The sequence below is a fragment of the Dasypus novemcinctus genome, chromosome 21, assembly GCF_030445035.2.
Source record: "Dasypus novemcinctus isolate mDasNov1 chromosome 21, mDasNov1.1.hap2, whole genome shotgun sequence".
Classification (NCBI taxonomy): domain Eukaryota; kingdom Metazoa; phylum Chordata; class Mammalia; order Cingulata; family Dasypodidae; genus Dasypus; species Dasypus novemcinctus.
Genome location: NC_080693.1, coordinates 65,269,187 through 65,285,575, shown reverse-complemented (window position 1 = coordinate 65,285,575; position 16,389 = coordinate 65,269,187). Strand labels below are relative to the sequence as shown.

General features: G+C 57.9%; 1 protein-coding gene and 1 long non-coding RNA gene across 2 annotated transcripts; one reads left to right on the top strand and one right to left on the bottom strand.

Annotated features, from left to right (window-relative positions):
* Positions 1–650: 650 nt before the first annotated feature.
* Positions 651–11,462, bottom strand: WNT3 (Wnt family member 3). The gene is made up of 4 exons (XM_004480563.3): positions 11,162–11,462; positions 7,401–7,666; positions 6,306–6,793; positions 651–2,689 (listed from the first exon to the last, which is right to left on the bottom strand). Exons 1-3 carry the CDS (start codon positions 11,460–11,462, stop codon positions 6,314–6,316), a joined length of 1,047 nt encoding a protein of 348 aa, XP_004480620.2. The 3' UTR covers positions 651–2,689; positions 6,306–6,313.
* Positions 11,463–11,668: 206 nt separating this feature from the next.
* LOC139437171 (uncharacterized) lies at positions 11,669–15,618 on the top strand. Its single transcript, XR_011646914.1, has 3 exons — positions 11,669–12,373; positions 13,306–13,386; positions 14,479–15,618. It is a non-coding gene; the product is annotated as an uncharacterized lncRNA (long non-coding RNA).
* The last annotated feature ends 771 nt before the right edge of the window (positions 15,619–16,389 follow it).

Genomic DNA, 16,389 nt, shown 5'->3' with positions numbered 1-16,389 from the left:
GTCCTTGCTGCCCAAAACAGTCCATACTTCAGGTGACACTTGTTTCACAGAATCCACAGCTGGGGCACACCATTTCTTCTTCTCTAATCCACCTGTCCCTACTATAAGTTAGTTCTCACAGTGGAGCTACTAGCAGGGGAGAGACATTATCAGTCAGTTTCATTTTCAGTCAGGGAAATCCCATTTTCCCAATAAATGGAATTGAAAACATTATGGTGAGGAAGGGAGTAAGCGTGTGGCCAATTCCATGGTTTGCTGGTCTTGAGCTGCATCTCTAAGGGTGTTTGTGACAATTCGTGCACCAGAAGTGCTTGAGTCTATGAAATGGATTACTGCCCAAACTGGTTATTTGTAGAGCTGGAAATTCTTTCTTAGAAGTTGACTTAGAACAAAGCCCATAAGAACACCCTATGGTAAATCAAACCTACTGTCCATGACATTTCAGCTTCTCCTAGATAGAGAATAGGGGAAATGACCTTACTATGGGCCACTAATTAGAGTGAAAGTGAGGCCACCACATTCTTGACCTCCTGGACATTAATCTGGAAACTCCACACATTGTACAATGTATCCATTTTAAGTTTGTTTACCTTCTTTTTAATGACTTAACAGAAAAAAACTTCATGATGAAATATATTTTCTCCAAATATATATATATTTATATAATATATAATCTTAGTTAACTCAGGTATATACATTGTATAATAAATAATATTTATAAAAAGAGACTTTTTGAATATAAAATCAAAAAGATCAACAACTTCTACAACTTTTTACAAAACTTTGGATACAGCAGGTTGGTAGGAAATTTCTGTTGGATACTAATACCTGACTACAGTGAGAATAATTACAATGCACTCAATGTACTATTATTAAATAATTACTTGTCAGCTACTTGAATACTCCCCAGAAAACATGACTTTATCACTTTTAATATAGAATACATAGATATGAAAAGACTTTTGAAAACTTGTATCCATTCTGCTGAAAGAATCTCACATAAAGCAAGCATTATCTGGTTGATATGATTTCAAACTTTGCAGTTCTTAGGTGAGATGGGAGGGGCATTTCAGACTCTAGAGAGGGGGTGGGACATAGCTCTTTAGCAGGGCTCATCAGTAGACTCAAGAGTGCAGGCTTGGCTTACAGATGGTCATCCTGGCAAGCCTGCCTGAGGAAGCAGGAAGACTGCTGACCCAGCATCAGCATCTTAGGTCAGTGTTAGGTAGATTAAAGAGAGAAGGGAGACAAATAGGGGGAAAACTTGGTTCTGCTCCCCCAGATGTATCTCTTCATTCTGATTCTTTGTAAGACAGAGTTGTTGGATTGATCCATATTCTCAAATCCAATTGCCTCTGTTTTACTAGCTTCTTCTAGAATACTCTAGGCTCACAGACCAGGGTGGATCAAGGAGAACTCAGCTGTGAGTTGCTTTACCCAAGGGAGGGAGTGACTGCCTGTTCTCCATCCAACGCCTAAGCCTGAGCCTTGGTAATGATAGGGAATGATGCAATCTCAGAATTCAGGGGAGGGGTGGAAGATCTGTGTTAAGGAACTCCGTGTTTCTCTTTACTCACATGGGCCGAAGAAAGAAAAGAGTGCAGAAAGGCCTGCCCTTATTGGAAAGGAAATGAAGGAATCATTTTTATCCTTCCCATCTACTAGTCACAAAATTGGGATTTCAGGAATAGATTACCACTCTCTCTGACCCTTTGTCTAATTTTATAAAAACTATACTAAGGTGACCTAGAGTCCAATTGCCCTACCTGGAGCTGTTTTATAGAGAATCTGTGGGTGAGCAGGGCTCAGAAGGAATGTCCCCTTCCAAAGATGCTGCTGCTTTCTTAAGGAAGCCATTTGAGCTGGAGAAGGCTTGCCCCCATACATCACCTGTTCAGTGTCCACAACAAGGAATGGCCTGCATTAACAGCAAAAACTGCAGAATGGTAGGCAAAGATTTTGAGAGCTGCCTGCATTTCACAAAAGCCTCTTATATAGCACAGGGCTAGAGAGGAAATGAGAGTGAGAAGAATCCATGGCTGCTACTGAAACAGCTTACCAGGCCACCTAGAACTCCTTGTTCTTCAGAATTCAAAATCCTTCTCTAACCATTGTCTTGGGCCTCCCTACCCCTTTATCCTAGCTTAAACTATGGCTTTTATCAGAATATGGAAGTATCTCAGATGTGAATGGGAGTAGACAGAGAAAAGGAGACTGCAGGGGTTTATCCTACTTCCTATCTCCCACCTCACAGTCATCTTGGAATGTCACCAAATGAAGCAATTTGGAAACAGAATCTTGGCCATACTGATACCTTTACCACCAGGCAGAGAGCTCACATTAGCCCAGCCTGTTCTGTTGCAGTAGAATTTTTTTTTCACTTTTATTTTCTTTAATATGTGCAAAGATAAGCCTTGGGTCTGTTTCTATCAGACCCTAGAGAATCAAAAAGAAAGCCCATTCTTTAAAAATCACACACCATCCAGAGTAGAGTGAGAAACGTAAGATGAGAAAGGAGAGCTTCCCAGTCATCGGGCGGCTTGGGTCCAGGTAATTTACCACACGTGTCCGGCAACAGTCCATGTTTCTCGCTGTCCGATGCTGAGGGCTGAGCCCTGGCTCTAGGTCCTGCTTCCCATGGGACTTCGGTGAATCCGCCCAGCCACACACTTCACCTGTTCCCAGCACCCTTTGGGAAAATAAACAGGAAGAATTGGAAACATAATTCCTTTCCCACAGAGCCCACCCACTGGGGAGAGCTCAACATTTGTTGTACTTAGAAGTGATGGAGAACCTGAGTGGCTTTCTCATGCTCCCTCCTGTACCTTGGGATCTGCAGAAACAGTAGAGCTTTATATGGAGTCCACAGACTGGAGTCCACATCCTATTTCCTTCACTTTCTACCTGGGGGCCTTGGAAAACAGGAATCCAAGTAGCAGTAATTTCCCTAATGTAGGTATTCTGATACAGAGATTGGGAGAAACCTGAAGGCCCAGTCCCCAACTTAGGGTAGACTCCGGAACTGAGCTAGCGTCACACATGCACTGAAGTTTGTATTTTTGTATTGCACTAGATAGTCTGGGAATGAACTCACCAAACAGGAGAAAGTCAATTTAATTAATTATGAATAATTCCTTCCCATGGGTACACCACTGTCCAGTGTGCACATTTTATTCATTTGTATATTTATATCTCCCAAAGGATTTGAGTCACAAAGTGCTTTCACGGGCTTTCCCAATCAACTCGCAACTCCTCCGGGGGGCAGAAAGGGCTAGTAAAAGCCTTTTTTACAGAGGCCGAAACTGAGGCTCAGCAGGGTTAAAGGGACTTGCCCAAGGTCCCATAACAAGTTAATGACAGAGCCTGCCAGATGACCTGGGGCCAGCCAGACCACATGACTCTCGTCTCAGGCCCTTCCTGGCTCACAGGATCTAAATAATAAGGAATAAATTTGGTAACTTGTAAGGTAGGAAATCAGTAGTTAGCCTGAGATCCTGAACAAAAGCTACAAGCAACGAAAATGATGCTTTCCCCAGGCAGGAATTTTTGCCCTGCCTGTGACCTAGAGCTTTTTACTGGCGGGGGGAGGGGGGGTTGGGGGGGTGGGGGGGTTGAGTGAGTGCCTCCTGCTCTGGGGCTCTCTTTCCTCTCCTACCTGCACTGTCAAGATAGACAATGTAGCCAAGAGAAAAGCTAGAGGCTCTGTCCCACGCAGTCCCTGCCAGCTTCTCTCTCAGTTTCCCATCTTGCCCGCAAGTGTCAGCAAGGACGAAAGGATGGGAAGGAGGACCCAGCCTCAGCCAACCTCTGGCCTAAGGCTGCAGACAAGCAGCAGGTAGCCCTGGGGCTCGCCTCTGCTCAGCCACAGACCTCTGCCGCCTCTTCTGGAGCCCTTGACCGCCTCTTCTGGAGCCCTTGACCGAGAGGTCCGGTGCCGGTGCCGGGACATTCCCCGTGCAACCCTCCAGTCCCCAGGACAGCCCAGCGGGGGCCATGGTTCTTAACCCCAGATTACAATGGAGGAAACCAGGCCTCAGGCAAAACAGCTCACTTGAAATCACTCAACAAGTTGAGTATAAAGGCACCACGTTAGGAAAGAATTCCCTGTTGGACAGAGTCAGGCCTCCAAACTGCCATAGAGGAGGGATGTGGGGCCAGTCTGCTTGGGTATGTTGTGTTGAAGTGATGTGTGTGTGTGGCAATTTACACGAGACTGAAAAAAACACCAACTGGATTTTTCGGAAATGGAGAAGAGTGTTTAGAATTAGTAGTAGTACAGGGGCCAGAGGCGGGAGTTTTCTGAAGACCCCGAGGGCCAGCCCAGCACCGTCATCCCCCGCTGGTGGATGGCTTATCATCGCTGCCCATCCCAGGGTGGGTGCTGGGACAGCACAGCAGGTCTGGATTTGTGACACACCCTGTCCCCCAGAGCTGCTGGTGGCCGTGGCTTCTGCTCTTGGAGCCTCTGCAGGACCACTTCCCATGTATGGAGACCTGGGCCCTGCCTCAGCCACTAACTCAGGGTCCCCATCCGTGAAGTGGGCTGGTTACAACAGTGGTCCCCTGGCCCCCAGCTAGCATTAACATTCAAAACCTGATCTCCCCCTAGCCACCTGTCACAATGGCCAGAGCTCGTCCTGCTTGATAGCGGGGACTCCGTGTTGCCTGAGTGAGGTGGGCCGAGGAAGCTGGCCACAGCGGTTCTCAAACGCCCTCCGCCTTGATACACTCCAGTGGCCTGACAGTTCTCTCGCTCCCCGGCTGGTCTTTTCATTTTGAAAAGCAGTGAGTGAACCTGCCTCAGGGATGACGCTATTTCTTGCGTGATGCCTCCCATCACGTCACGATGCTCTGATGGTATTTATCACACTTTCTATTACAATAGTGCTATATCCAGACCAGAGCTCACTTGAACCTCACAGCAACTCTGTGCAGCCCCAATTATCACCACCAGTGTACAGATGAGGAAACCGGGGTTCAAGAGGCTGAGTCTCCCAAGGTTCGACAACGCCGTCCTCTTTCCACTCCCCACATTGTCCTTAGTCAGGCTCAGGGCTTGAGCGGGAGCTACGGGGCGGGACAGCGCTTGAGCCACACCGCGGGGCATCCCAGCGGGCCTGAGCAAGTTGCTGTCCACCACGGCTGCTGCCATGAGGTCGGGTGTGGTCACTGCCACCGTGGGCTGCTGGACCCTAACACTGCCCCAGGCAGGCGACCTTTTGCTGTCAACCAGCACTGCCCCAGGGTTCTTTCATTTGTCCCTCACAACACCTCTGGGGAGGACAGATGAGGAAACAGGGCTCTGAAGAATGTCTTAATGTCTTGTTGGGTTGCACCATTGGCGAGCAGTGGAAGCTGGACCAGGGCTGGGGCCTACGAAGTCCAAATCCCGTGCTCATGCCTCAATATACAAGGCTCAGGTGAGAAAGGAGGGAGAGAGGGCACATGGGCCTTAGGAACGGTCCAGCCCAGAGCTTCTACGACAACCCTATGTCAATCTTGACCTATCTTGGGGACCCATGGATAAGAGGGCCAATGCACAGTGTCTCCCACGCAGGTCACCTCTGGGAAGCTTGGGAACATAATCCACCAGCCTTTGATCCTGGATTACTCACAACCTGCACTCTGAACTTGAATCCCTTCCCATCCCCATCGCCATCCATAAACTCGGTGAGAGTGCTCCCCGCTCCACCCAGCCCTCAGATCTGTCAGCGCACCCCTTCCCCACCCCCACCCCATCCCACCCACTTCCCAGAGGTTGCTAGGATTTATGCTTGTGCAAAAACTTGCCCTCTAAGTTCAAGGTGGATGCAAAGTGACTTTGCCCCAGGGGTAGAGGAAAGGTGATCTTTCAGCCTATTATTTCAAGTATTTTAACTCCTTCCTTATACAATAAGATAACTGAGGTCCAGAGAAATGAAAGAACAGGTAGGTAGGGGCCAATCAGGTCTCCAGGCTTTCAACCCCACATTGCCCCTCTTCTAGCAACACAGGTACTTAAAAATGACAGCCAGCAGCCATGCGAAAAGCTTGAGCTGGCTCATAATTTACTGATTTGTATAAGAATTTCAATCAGTTGCTTGCTGCCTTCTGTGTGCACTCTCGGTTATCACCTGTGCTTGGTGTAATCCCCAAGGCACTGCCCAAGAAGCTTCCCAATGGCACTTGGGAAATCCTGGCTTAAGGATTTGGTTGTGGGGACTTGTGTGTTCTGGATGACTTCAGAATAGAATGGGGCCATCAAGAAGAGAGGCAGACCCAGTTCCCCGCTTCAGGCTCCCCAGGGGCCCTCCCCACCTGCCTACCTGGCTGGCTACTTGCAGGTGTGCACGTCGTAGATACGGATGCACTCCTGGCAGCTCACGTAGCAGCACCAGTGGAAGATGCAGTGGCATTTCTCCTTCCGCTTCTCCGTCCTCGTGTTGTGGCCACGGCCACAGCAGAGCAGGTCACAGCCGTCGATGCCGTGGGAGGTGACATTGCAAGTCCGGTCCCTGGTACCAAAGGAGCCCGTCTCCGGGTTGGGCTCGCAAAAGTTGGGTGAGTTCTCGTAGTAGACCAGGTCCCTCTCCGTGGGTGGCTTGAAGAGCGCGTACTTGGCGCGCAGGGTCTCCACCCAGCCGCGGGACTCGCGGTGCTTCTCCACCACCATTTCCGAGGCGCTGTCGTACTTGTCCTTGAGGAAGTCCCCGATGGCACGGAAGTCGGGCTGGGCCCACCAGCAGGTCTTCACCTCGCAGCTGCCCGACAGCCCGTGGCACTTGCACTTGAGGTGCATGTGGTCCAGGATGGTCTGGGGAAGGAGAAGAGCCGCTGGCCCCCAGGCCGACCTGGGGCACTCCAGGACCTGCCGATTTTGCCACACTCCCCCACACGTCCTGCCTTCTCTTCTACTCTGTGGCCAGAAGCAACTTGAGAGGAATGAGGCCCTGACCTAGAGGGGGGTCCCTGGTCCCCCCCACACACACACCAGGCTGACAGCCATCGCCCGTTCCATTAGCCAAGTGGTTAACAGGCGGAAAACAGGCTGGGAGCTTAAGTGACTCGCCTGAGTCACACAACCATGGGAAGGAGTGGGCCTGATTTCAGAGCCAGGCCAAGGGCAGGCTTCCTGGGCAGCCTGAAGGCACAGGATGGGAGGGACGGGTACCTGCTCCCAGGGGGGCCACACTCCTGCTCGGCCTCTACCCCAGGCCTCTACCCCAGGCGGAGACCTGGAGAGCCCAAGGAAGGAGGTGGGAAGAGGGGTGGCTGCAGGTGTGGGGAGGGGCCAAGCCTGTCAAGAGGAAAGAGGAAAGGGAGCCGGGGACCCCTAGAGCCGCCGGCAGGGGCGGGTGGGCAAGGCGAACCCCGGGAGAGGCGGGGGCAGGGGCAGGGCCGCGGGAGGGCGCGTGGCTCACCGTGCGGCCCGCCTCGTTGTTGTGCTTGTTCATGGCCGAGCGCGCGTCGGGCCTGTTCTCGCGCGCGTCCGCAAACTCCCTGGACACCAGCACCCCGAAGTCGGCGTCCTCGCTGCAGCCGCCCCACTTCCAGCCCTCTCCGGGCGGCCCCTTATGATGCGAGTCGCAGCCGCAGATGGTGGAGGTGCCCTCGGCGCAGGAGCGCGTCACGGCGAAGGCCACGCCGGCCGAGGCGATGGCGTGCACGAAGGCCGACTCGCGGGTGGCTGCGGGGAGGACGCGGGGAGGCAGCGCTCAAGCCTCGGCCTCGACTTCCCCGGCCCGGAGGAGGGGGAGGCGGGGAAGAGGAAGGAATGGAGACGCTCCTCCCATTCGGGGCTGGGACCCTCCCTTCAGGGACCAGCCCAGGGGCACTAACTGACACCCTGGGCCGAGGCAGCCGCTCCCGGGCAGAGCGGAAGCCGGAGGTTTCGGAAGAGGGGTCAGCTGAGTCCTGCCCTGGCCCCGGGCGCGCTGGGGGGCAAACTCCAGAGACCCCCAGGGCGTGTCTGCGCCCTCCTGTCGTGAATGAGGGAACCCCAACCGATCCGAAGCTTCCATTGACCTGGAGGCCTAGGCATACCCTTCTTTCCCTGGGCCTCAGTCACCCTCTTTGTAAACTGAGTAGACATCACCTGGCCACCACGGTCGGAGTCAGTTCCTGACCGGGAGGGCAGTGGCTGGGGCCTCACTTTCCCCCTCCCCATCCCTCTGCCCCTACCAGGAGGATGCGGACAGGGTTGTGCCCCCTGGTTGTGCCCCAGGCCAGGTTCCAGGAAGGGAAGCAGGGAGCGAGGCCCCCACCCGCCTCGTAGTGACAGCCACCTGTGAGTGCGCCGCCGCCAGCCGCTGCGCTCCCCGCGCTTCATCCCGTTTCATCCTCCAAACCCATCGAGGGGACAGCTCTGCTGCAGGCCCGTTTTACAGCAGGAGGCACTGAGGCTCAGGCAGGCCCAGGAGACCTGCTGCCCCCACCTGCGCCCGCCGCGGAGGAGCTCAGAGCGGGGACCCGAGCGGACCCGCGCGGGCGGCGCGGCCTGGAGACGCCGGGCGGGCCTCGAAGCCAGCCCCGGCCTCCGTCCTGGGTGCTGAAAAGGCCGCAGCGCCGCCGCCTTCCCCGGCGGCAGCCCGGCCACCCCTCGTAGCCATCGCTGCTCCTTTGGCGGCCCGTGCGGCCTCGTGGGCCACCAGCAGGGGAGGGGTCCCTTCCACGCCCACGAGCAGGCGGCAGGGGAGCGCGGAACGGGGCCCGCCGAGGCGCGGGAGGCTGCGCCGCAGTGGCGGGCCTGCGGGCGGGAGCGCGCGCGCCGCTCCCCGAGCCTCGCCCTCCCATCCCTCAGTGGCGGGGCGGGGGGCGCCCAGGGCGAGCTGGCAGCGGGGCGCCCGTCGCTTCCGGCCGGGCCCGCGGCCTCTCGCGGGGCGCCCGGGCCGCGCCGGGTTCCCAGCCCCGGGGACCAGGGGCCGAGGGGGCGGCGGGGGCGGGGCGGGGATTAGCCTGGGAGCGGCGTGACAGCCCCGCTGTGCCCGTCCCCGTCCGGCGGGGCCCGCTGGGCCGCTCAATCCGCCTTTGTTCGCGCGGTGTCACACCGCATTACCCGCATAATGCGGCCGCCGGGCCCGGGCCGCCGGGCCGGCCGCCACCGCGTAGCAACGGGCGGCTCCCGCGGCCGGGCCGCGCCCCCGGCCCCGGCGCCGGCCGGCGAAATCCCCATTGAGGCGGCGCCCCCCGCCCCCGCGCCGCGCCGCGCCGCGCCGCGCCGAACGGCCAGAGGGCGTGTGAATGGCGCGGCGGCCGCAGCGGGCGCGGGGCCGGGCCGCGCGGTGGGGGGCGGCGCTCGGGCCCTTTTCAAGCCGCCTAAGCCCCGCGGGGCCGCCCGCCCCGGCCCCGCCCGGGGACAGCCATCTCGGGCCCGCGGCGCGGCCTCTCGCCTTCCGGCCCCCGACCTCGGCGCCCCCCGCCCCGACCGGTGCCAGCCCCGCGGCCGGCGCCCCCTCCCGCTGCGCCCTCGGCCCCCGCCGCAGGCCGCCCTCCAGGCAGGCCCGGCCCGGGGAAGTCGGCGTCCTCCCTCGCGGAAGAGGCGCGCCTCGAACTCCCCGCCGTCCTGGGTCTCGAAGGAGGGGCAGAAATGACCTCTCGGCGGCCCGCACGGCGGGGAGGGGGCCTTGCCAGGCGCGCAGTGCAAACGCGGGGCCCGGGTTCGAGCGCGGGATCACAGCCCGGGCCCTGCGCCCTGGGGTGCGCGTGCGGGGAGATCCAGTGCTTTGATCACATTCTCCGGAGTTGACGCCATACCCCGCCCCCCATCCCAAACGCCCCCGCTTGCAATTTAGGGACCAAGGCAGGTCGCCACCTATGACGGTGACTTAAAACGTGCAACACACACCTGTAGGGGCGCTGCGCTCCCCGCCCTGTTTCTCCCTGGCTACTGGCCGGAGCGGGGAAGAACCGGCTGGAGGTGAGTCTTGCTTTCGGGGAGCGCGTCTAGACGCGGAGGCTGTTTGATTAAGAGCGACCTGGCCCGAGGTGGGGCGCAGGAAGGCGGAGAGACTCACACACTGGCAAGATCGGGTTTGAAGTGCAAACCGCCGCCACTTGGCCCCAATTAGAGGGCAAACCTTTTGTGTAAACAAGGAGTAATTAGCTTTGGTAATGGAAGCGCCAACGGAATCATCACCCATTGATTTGCTAATTGCCCTCTGCTCTTGACGGGAGCCAGCGTTCGTTGTGGATTGCGCAGACTCGGGTACCCGCGCGGCTGCGAGCGGACGGTGGTCCGCCTCCACCGGGACGCTCAGCTCCCTTTTCTTTCAGGCTGGACTCGCAGCTCAGACCACTTCCCACACTTCCGAAAGGAAGGGGGGCCAGGCCTCGCCGGCCCTGACACCAGTGGGTGTCAAAGACCCGGGGCGGTGGGTGGGCGAGAAGGTCCAACCCGGAAAAGGAGCGGCTGCTCCCAGGAGACCTGGTCAGCCCAGCAGGGGTCATCAGATTCCAGGGCACTGCACTTCCTCAGGGAGCTGCCCATCTTACCCCAGCCCTCCTGAACTCCCCAGTTCCCTTCCCGGAAGACGGTGCACCTCCTCCCCTCCGCCCAGGACTGCCACAGTTGACATCAAGTCCTGCGACCTCCATTATATGGAGCAGCCAGTTAGACCCCAGATGGCTAGAAAGTTACCCAGACACCAACAGGCCTCTAGTCCTGCCACACTTCCAGTCCTTCGTCCCCACCAGTGCCGGGTGGCTTCCCCAGCTCCAGAATTTTCTCTATGGTTAGACTGAAGGGTGGCAATGTCCCCAGCCCCACCTGTGTTGTATTTGCATAGCACTTAGCAAAGCTTTGGGAAAACGCCACCGAGGTCCACATCAAAGCCCGCCCCGCCCAGCTGCTGAGCCAGGAGGAAAGGTCATGGCCTCCTCCACGCCTGCTCCCAGGATCCCAGAGCATCTCCAGGCTGCAGCGCCCTCTCCCCGACGCCACCCCCCACCCACACGTCCACCCTCCAGCACCAGGAAGGTGTGCCAGCGTCGGTGTCAGCCTAGGACTGTCCAGAGAGGGAAGAGGTTGTGATGGGCTTTATTTGCCCTCCCCGAGGGGGCCCGGGCACAGGGCTGAGGCCTGACCACTCTGGGACCCGCCCCCCCTTCTCCCCCGCCCCCAGCAGAGGTAATACCCTGCCCCCACCCAGCCTTTGCCCCACCCCCACCCAGCCCAGAGCAGTACCTTTGTCGAGCACGGGCCCGAAGATGGCCAGACTGTCGTCGATGGTGGTACAGTTCCAGCGGCGGCCCCGGAACTGGTGCTGGCACTCCTGGATGCCCAGCTTCACGCCCTCCGCCACGCTCGGCATGATCTCGATGTAATTGCGGCAGAAGCGAAGCTGCTTGGGGACCAGGCCCGGGATGGAGCCGCACAGCAGGGGCTGGGAGCCCAGGGACGTGTACTGCTGGCCCAGGGCCAGGGACCTGCGGGCAGACAGAGGGCAGTGGCACTGTGGGCACAGAGCCTGGCCCCTCACGGGCATCATCGCTTCCTCGCGAACCCTCTGGGACAGGTGCAGGGAACGCGCTCTGAGGATCTGCCTTTGACCTCAGGAGCACTCAACCCTTCAAAGGGCAGTGTCGCCCCTGGACATGGCGTATCCAGCTGGCGAGGGCATGGGTGCCAGCAGGAACGGCTCACAGGGGCCCCTGGGGGCAATCCAATGCCATGAAAAGACCCTGGGCTGGAAAGATGGTATTTGGGGGCCCAGGTCAAGACCCTTCCAGTTCTTGGCACTGAAGGGGCTGAGCTGGGCGGCCCTTTGGGGGTCTAGGATTCTGAGGCCGCAGGGAGATTTGCCATGACCCATGGAAAGGACCCCATGGAGGGAGGAGCTGCTCTGACCCTGCCCCTGCCACAGAAATGGCCAGAGGAGCCTCTGCCCCAGCAGGGAGCTTGCTGGTGCATGAAAGCTCACCCACACATGGGGGCCACCCGTGGCGGTGCTCCTCAGCCTCACCCCCCGACCCTGCCTGCCCAGGCAGACAGCCCCAGCGTCTCCGCGGGGAGTGGGGGAGTGGGTCCTCTGTCCTCTGTCCAAGGGCCTCCGTGACCTTCACAGCTCCCCAGGAGGTTCAAGAAATTCACTGGGGATTGGGGCTTGACTTTATTTCAAGACCAGTTTAGTTCAAGGTCAGGAGACCTCATGTCTCACTGTCCCCATCCAACACTGTGTGTGTGCCTCTGGTCAAATCACCCTATTCTATTGTCCCTCATTTTGCAATTGGTATCCTATCATCCTCTCTCATGTTTTCCAGAGTCAACAGAAGGAAAGGCCTTTGGGGGAAGAACGAGAGTTTAAAATACTAGAAAACCAAGGTGCTGTGGGAATCACTTTCTTCCACTCCCTATCCCCAGCACAGGAACAACAGAAAAGACATTTTGTACAAAAAGGTAAGAAAATGATCTGTGGGTCCCAGTGGGCCTCAAGGCCAGTTGTGATCAGCCCTGTGATCGGGGGTGGTGTGAGTTGGAGGAAGGGGAGATACATGGCGGCCATTTCTTGCTCCTGATACCACGCATTTGCCAGGGGTCTGGTCAGGCCTTGGCCGTGGTCATGTCACCCAGGCAAAGTGAAATCTTGGGAAGAGGGGTCAGGAGAAGACCCCAAGGGCAGCTCAGAAAAAAGTACACAGAAGCTTTCTGGGCTGCACCCAGGGACAAACCAAACATCTGCCATTTATCAAGCTGCTACTGTGTAACACTTCTGATCAGTTCTTCAAAGTGCAAAATATTACTACCCCCACTTTGCAGGTGGGGAAGCTGAGTAGGGAGTAGGTTCGCCTGCTCACTGCTTCTGGGCGCCAGGCCTGTGGCAGCGCTGAGCCTGCTGCGCGCTTTCCTGGGTGCCGGAACTTCCCACCCACCTTGCTAGATCTGAGCTCAGGGTCAGAGGGAGAGGCGGGGCTTCGTTTTTCCATTTGTTGTTGATGCGTCTTTTAATTGTGTGTTGTGGCAACGTATATATGCATCAACCACTTGTTGTTTTTTTTAATTTGGGGAGGAGCAGATGCGGCTCAGTGATTGAACACCGGCTTCCCACATAAAAGGTCCCAGGTTCAATCCCCAGCCCCGGTACCTCAAGAAAAAAAGACAAAACAGCCTTATTTGGGGGGGGGGAGGGAGGATTGGGGAACCAGATCTGGGATTTGGACAGTACCGTTGATGAACATTTCTGGATCTTGAGCACCGAGTCCTTTTAAGGAGAAGGCCTGAGCTACCCCAAGGCCTACTTGTCCCTGATGAGGCTGGTTACCCAGCTCTGCCTCTGCGCTTAGTAGGGCTGGGCCTCCCTGAGCCCTTACAACACCTGCAGTGTCATGCAGCCCCGTCTTACAGGTGGCTTAGTCTTGGAGCCACTCCGTCACTCGCTGGAACCCAGGCCGTCTGACTGCAGAGTCCGCGGGGTGAGCCGCGCTGCCTCCTGGGCGATGCCTGCCTGGCCCTGGGGCAGGGGGTGGGGCGGAGCGGGTCAGCCGGGACCCCCGATGGCCATGGGACCCCCGATGGCCATGGGACCCCCGATGGCCATGCGGCACGCAGCACCTGAGCCCTGTGGACCGGCACCCTCTCCCCCTCCCGCGTTCACAGCCTCAAGCCGGTTACAGTGATAACGATGACAGTAAAATCGCTATCATTTCGCGCCTGCCCGCGTGTGCAGGCCCTGGCCCGGGCCGCGTCTGCTTCCCCCTGCAGTCCTCACGGCGCGTCTGTGAGGCGGGAGCGCCATCGGCATGTCCCATTGCGCGGACGAGCACACCGCGGCCGTCAGCGCAGGAGCCCACCCGAGGCTGCAGGGCCGCGGGCGGCCGAGGGGAGCCTCCCAGCTTGTCCAGCCCCCGGGCCCTCGGTGCTCCAGCCCGCAGCCCGGCTGTGGGGGAGCCGAGCCAAGGTGCAGTGAAGGCCCCTCAGGCCGGTGCCCCCCTGGGAGGAAGCCAGGCCCTGCCCACCTCACTGTGGGGCCTGCCCGGGGCCGAGCTGGAGCCCGACCTCAGTAGCCCCATCTGGGCTCCGGCCGAGCGTGGGGTCGTGGGGCCCTCAGAAGGGTACTACGGGGTCTCCTTGCCCCCTCCCCACACTCTGGCCTGGCCCCCGACTGCACCCCCTCGTCAGCCTCAGGGCCCCTTGGCCCCTCCTGGGTGTGTCCACTTCTCAGTACCCCTCTCGGAAGACCCCTTGGCCGGAGCCCCCCACTCTGTGACCACTGGTGCCTCGGGCCGCGCAGTCCCCCGAGGTGGCCCCGCGGTGCCCGCAATCTCCTGGCCCCCACCCCCCACCGCACACCCACTGGGGAGGCCTGTCTCATGGTCACCTCTGGCCGCACGGGGCCCCACACTGCCCCCACTTCCTGGCCTGCTCACAGCCCCGCGAGGCCAGGGGGCTCCAGCCTCCCTTTAGCCGAGGAGGAGAGCAGGGAGCCTTTCCTCTCCCCTGGGGGCACCCTCGAGCTCCTCCCCCTTCCTCGCCCTCTCCTGCCTCTGCCTTCTACCTGCCGACAGCACCTTCTGCAGGCCTGGGCACCCCGAGTCAGGACCTACCCGGAGTCTGAGCTGGGAGGAGCACTGAGACCGCACAAAGCCCATTGTTCCGGTGAAAGAGCAGAGACCCGAAGAAAGAAGGGACTTGCCCAGGCCACAGCGCCCCATCGGGAGCCAGGCTGGAGCCCGCGGTCTTTCTACTGCAGGCAAGGTGGACGGGGGAGTGGGGCCCTCTGACGGCTCTTCATCCCCCTCTCGCCTCATCCCTTCAAGGTGGTTTCATCAATTCCCTCCCCAAGGTTCCCAGACAGGCCAGCAAGGATATGCCATGATTCCCTCCATACCCCTTATGGGACAGCCAGGAAGTCCTTCCTATGGTCTAACTGTAGTCTCTCCTCCAAACCAAGTGAATTTCCTCTTGTCCTCTGCAGTCACATTCAATACTAGCAATAATGACAGCCTCTTGTTTAGCAGGTACTGCGTCCATGCACTTCACACGTATTCTCTCACTCAATTCACGTGACAGCTCTGTGAGCTGGGAGTTGCCATCCTCATTTGACAAATGAGGAAACTGAGGCATGGAGGAGTTGGGTGACTTACACAAGGAAAAGGTAGAGCCAGAACTCACACCTGGGGTTTGTTTGACTCTACTTGTAGTCTTTTAAAAAAATTTTTTGTTAATATAAATCACATAAAATTTGCCATTATAATCATTTTTAAGTGTACAGTCCAGTGGCATTAATTACATGTTGTGCAACCTTCATCACTATTAATTTATAAAGTTGTTTCATCACCCCAGACAGAAGCTCTGTACCCTTTACACAATAACTCCCCAATTCTCCTCCCTCCAGCTCCTTGTACCCCCTCGAATCAACTTTCTGTACCTGTGGATTTGCTTTTCTAGACATTTCACTTAATTTGTCTGTTCGTGTCCGGCTTACTCCATCAGCATTATGTCACACCTCCTCCCCTCAACGAGGTCTTCCTCCTGCCCCCAGACCCTGTGCCCTCCAGCTGCCCAGCCAAACCCTCCTCTGCCTTTTCCTGGCTATGGATCTCAGGCAGTTTTCTTAACTATCCCGCCCATGCCTCAGTTTCTCCACCTGTAGAATAGAGGTAATGGGAGGAGAAAGTGATATCGTCCAGTGTGTGGAACATAGGAAGGGCTCAGCAGCGGTCGCTGCAGTGTCGTGCATTTAGGGCTGCCCCGGCATGTGTACCCAGCCTTGTCAGCCTCATTCCTCCCATCCTGCCAGCCCTGACTTGGTAGAACATGTGGGAACTTCCAGAGCCTTCCCATCCACTCCTCCAGGGGAGCAGGATGCCTTGGAGCCGAGCAAAGCTGGCCCCTTCCCCAGCAGCCCCAGCTTAACGGGGCCTGAGCAGAGGCGAAGTGCGAAGGTCATCCGAAGGGCAAGGGTTTCCAGGGTGCTCCAGTCCAGGTTTCGGCTGAGGTTTGGAAATGCTGCCAATTAGCAGGGGCCTCTGGGGGCTGGGTTTCGCTCCATGGGCCGGCGCTGGGGCCACGGTGGCAGGGTTGATTTCAGGAGGGTGGCCGCCCTCCCCATCAGGCCCCGAGGCTCCTCCCACACACTGCGTGTCTGAAATCCACCCTCACAGATCCATCAGGGTAACTCGAGACTCCTTGTCCCCACTCTTGAAGCACGAGTTTCCCGGGGAGGGCAACATGCTGAGCTGTGTTTTCCTCAGTTCTTTGGTCAGGACTGGAGCGGCCCAGCCCGCCGGGTGACCAGCCCCGCCGGGTGACCAGCCCCGCCGTGCCACACCTGCGCACATTCGCCCTCGCTGAGCCCCCCGCCTGCAGGGCCTCGCCGCCGCCCGCGTCCCTGGCAAACATCTCACCCATCCTCCACCACCTTAGTCCCGCAGGAAGTTCTGACCCTTGCACACCCTGGCTGAACTCTCAAGGCA

What these genes read in the sequence shown, in the direction of transcription:
- WNT3 (XM_004480563.3), bottom strand. Translation starts at nt 11,462, where the DNA reads ATGCCCGTGAGGGGCCAGGCTCTGTGCCCACAGTGCCACTGCCCTCTG. An exon ending in CGGGCCCGTGCTCGACAAAG is followed by an intron (nt 7,667 to 11,161) that starts GTACTGCTCTGG and finishes TCCTCCCCGCAG; the next exon opens with CCACCCGCGAGTCGGCCTTC. An exon ending in ACAACGAGGCGGGCCGCACG is followed by an intron (nt 6,794 to 7,400) that starts GTGAGCCACGCG and finishes CTCCTTCCCCAG; the next exon opens with ACCATCCTGGACCACATGCA.